Source organism: Crocodylus porosus, unplaced genomic scaffold (assembly GCF_001723895.1).
Source record: "Crocodylus porosus isolate Cpor-Errol unplaced genomic scaffold, CroPor_comp1, whole genome shotgun sequence".
In the NCBI taxonomy this organism is placed as follows: domain Eukaryota; kingdom Metazoa; phylum Chordata; order Crocodylia; family Crocodylidae; genus Crocodylus; species Crocodylus porosus.
Window position 1 is genome coordinate 249,649,523 of NW_017728886.1, and position 3,842 is coordinate 249,653,364.

Genomic DNA, 3,842 nt, shown 5'->3' on the forward strand with positions numbered 1-3,842 from the left:
GGGGGGGGGAGAGTGAGAGAAGACTGAAGTACCAGGAACACTGAAAGTCACCATGTAAATTCACCATATTTGCCTCATAAGGTATATTTAAAAACAACCATACAAACAGATATAATCACAAGTCAACTACAGAAATTTCAGCATAACAGTCAGAGCTTTGCAAAAAGAAAATACTAAAGAATGAAGATGGTAATTCATAAAATATTAGTGTAAAAACTCAGGGTGATTTTTTTTAGCATTTCAGGAATAAAGTAACTATACTAAAGAGAACTAATAGGAAAAAACCTCATAGTTTGGTTAATGGCTGAAGTTTTTGGATTAAAGTTGATGCTGTTATGTTATAAATAAATCAACAGGTAAAAATGTTCCAGGAAAAAGAAAAATTACTAGAACAACATACAGCAGTTCAACTGCAGAATTTCAAACAAGTTACTTACTGCTTTGACTCATGGTGACAAACCTCCAGTGTTGGATCGTTATAGATAAAAGCTGCTTCCAGATCATTGACCCTTACTCTGTATATCCTGCATTGTTTACTGTTCAGTTTGATTCTGTTCAGGTTTGCAACTGTGGGAAATATTGTCAGTTCCACAAAACCCTATGAAAATATAAAACAGTATCACTTAGTTGTCAGAGTAGGAATACCGAAAAAACAATTCTAAAATTAACTTTCCTTTAAAATTATATTTAACGGATTCTGTCAATAGACCCAAATTACGAGTTGTGTCTGGGGAAAAAAAATGGTTTTACAAAAGTTTAAAGTTGGATCTCTCTTTTTTTTTTTTTTAAATTGGATATTCCCAGCAGTAAAACTGACAGGACCACTCAGGATTACTTGTATTACTACAGAATAATGTATTTTTTTTTATATTGACTAGATTTCACATTAATCACGGTGCTGCAATTCAAGCCAAAAGGCTTGCACATAGCTCATAATTAAATTGGTTTCTTTAACCTAAACAGCTCATGATCCTGAAATAGGAACCATTTAAGCAGCTTCCTGAATTCATGCAACCATATTCATTTCAGTGGGGTCCCATGGAAGAGGCAAGAATCTGCCCACCAGCCCACATGGACTCAACTAAGTAGGAGGACTGAAATCTTTGCTGCTCTAACCCTTAAACCAAGCAATTCACTGAAACTGAAGATTTATTTTAAGAAGTACTAAAGTTAGTTTTAATTAAAAATAAGCACAATTTGCAATAAGAAGTATAGGTTTTCAATAGTAATTACCATTTTATTTTGCCCATGTTACCTATATGAAATGAAAGAGACTGAAATATTATTTCATACAACAAATTCAGACACAAAACACTGTGCACATATTTGCAATTTATATTACACTGTAATTCTAGTTCACCTTGTTCCAAATCTTTTTTCGTTTTTTTTTCTTTATATACAGGATACTTTTGCAAAACTCATATCTGGAAGTGGGTAACAGAAAAGCTGCAGACCCCAAGCAGCTTTTAAGCATAGTTACATTTCCTTTAAAGCAGGGGTGTCAAACCTAGAGCCCACAGGCCAAACTATCCTGCAAAGCAATGACATGCTACAGTGTTTGAGATGCATTTTTCAGTATTCTGTAAATATTATACTTACTACAACAGACTTCCTCTGAAAATTTATGTTGTTGATGCAAACTACCTGGTGGGTTGTGCTGAAAACCAAAACAAAAAAATAAAATAATTTATAACCAACATAAAATAACCAACATTTTTAATATAATTTTTTTTTAAACTAGACTGCCCAACTTATGCATTTAATTTATTATATATACATACATATACACATACACACACCTATCAAGAACACTGTTCATATCTGTACATCAGAGTGAATTCATGATTATCATTTTTTGTGTGCCCATTTGTATAGATCTCACAGAATTTAAGGCAACTAAAAAAAAAGCGCCAATGAAATCAGCTAAGTATTGTCTCATAGTGCATTCTGTACACAAACTACAAGATATAGTTTCGAAGCGTTTTACACGCCCTTAAGTTAAGGCACTAAAATTATTTTGGTATCCTTCTGCCTGTCACTAACTTTCACAGGGCTCAGTTACCTAAAGAGCTTTTAAATACTTTGTATTTTAAAAAAAAAAAAAAAGATATTTAATGTAAGGGCTTGCTTACCAGACATTGATACTTGCTATTGCCTGATAAATGGATATACTATTTGGAGGCAGTAGATATCAAGTTAGAGAGAAGAAAAGGAAGAATCATATTTGGTATAGTAGGTAACCATAGATATGTCATTTGTATACAAGGTGTGTATTTATAAGATCTAGGTAGCACTTACTTCCAATTCAAATGTTCTGAAAATTCTGCAGTGTTTTTATGTAATAGTAATCACTGCTGGGATTTTAGAGATACAGGAAGTCCTCAGACTTACAAAACAATTGGTTCCTGAAAACCGCATCTTAAGTCAAAATGTTGCAACTTGGAAGCAATTTTCTCATAAGAAACAATGTTATAAATGGGGGATTGGTTCCTGAACCAAGGCCCAATACCCTATATTCGCCAAAAATAACCCAGAATTTTGTACTCAATCAATTACAGTTTTTTACTTTTCAAACTGATTATCCAGCTACCAGTCTGGCATACCCAGCATTCATTCACACAGAACTCCTACACACAGCAGAAGTAGCTAACATCACAACAAAACTTTCAAAGCATACCATGCATCACATAACCTATATGTACAACTTAAAGAAATTACTTCATTTGGTTGAGTCCAGTAGGAATTTCAACAAGAAATTAAGGATCGGATTCAGCTCCAAGGAGGAATATTTTGCACTGGTCCAGTCCTGCAGGGAAAGGTAAAGCGCTGCTCGACCTGGTACTGGCTACTGGGGATGACCTAAATTGGTAACCTAGCGAACGATGGGAAGCTGGGTGACAGCAACCATGAGCTGATCACCTTCACCATCCACTGTAAAGCTGGCAAGTCAGTCAGCAACACAGAAGTCCTTGACTTCAGGAAAGCCGACTCTGACAAGCTCAGGAGGCTTGTCAGTGAGGCCCTAAGGGACTCACAACCCCAGGGGGAGGGGAGTCCAAGAAGAGTGGTTGCTCCTCAAGGGAGCGATCCTCAATGCACAAGCTAATTCTATTCCAACTCAAGAGGAAAGGCAGCAAGAGAGCACAGTAGCCCCCCAGCTCTCCAGGGATCTAGCAGACCTCCTGAGGCTAAAAAGAAAGGCGTACAAAGGACGGAGGATGGGATTCACCACCAAGGAGGAATGTTCTGCACTGGTCCAGTCCTGCAGGGAGCAAACCAGGAAAGCCAAGGCTGCAACTGAACTCCATCTAGCTTTGAACATCAAGGACAATAAAAAGTCCTTTTTCAGATATGTGGGGAGCCGGAGGAAAAGCAACATTGGACCCCTGCTGAACCAGATGGGACAGTTGACAATAGGAAAAAGCCAACCTATTAAATGGGTACTCTGCGTCACTCTTTCATCAGTCCCATAGGATGCCCGTGCCCACTATGGGACAGGGAGGTCCAGGTGAGGGAGATCCCCTGCCCTCCATCAATGCTGACCTCATGAAGGAACACCTCGAGAGGCTGAATACCTTTAAGTCAGCCAGCCCTGACAATCTACACCCCAGGGTACTCAAGGAGCTGGCAAACGTCATAGCCCAGCCTCTGGCACAGATTTTTGAAAACTCTTGGCGCTCTGGTGTAGTGCCTGAAGACTGGAAGAAGGCCAATGTGGTGCCCATCATCAAGAAAGGGAAGAAAGTGGATCTGGCAAACTATAGGCCCATCAGCCTGACCTCTATCCCAGGGAAGATCTTAGAAAAGTTTATTAAAGAGGCCATCCTTAATGGACTGGCTGA

The 3,842-nt window shown here is 38.3% G+C and overlaps 1 protein-coding gene across 1 annotated transcript in view; it reads right to left on the minus strand.

Annotated features, from left to right (window-relative positions):
• Window positions 1-3,842, minus strand: part of TAF2 (TATA-box binding protein associated factor 2) — a 104,290-nt gene that overhangs the window by 92,024 nt on the left and 8,424 nt on the right. Inside the window, exons 2-3 of the mRNA XM_019552290.1 lie at window positions 1,600-1,654; window positions 438-598 (exon numbers count right to left, since the gene is read on the minus strand). Of these exons, the coding sequence (XP_019407835.1) occupies window positions 438-598; window positions 1,600-1,654 (216 nt within the window). The remainder of the gene's footprint in view (window positions 1-437; window positions 599-1,599; window positions 1,655-3,842) is intronic.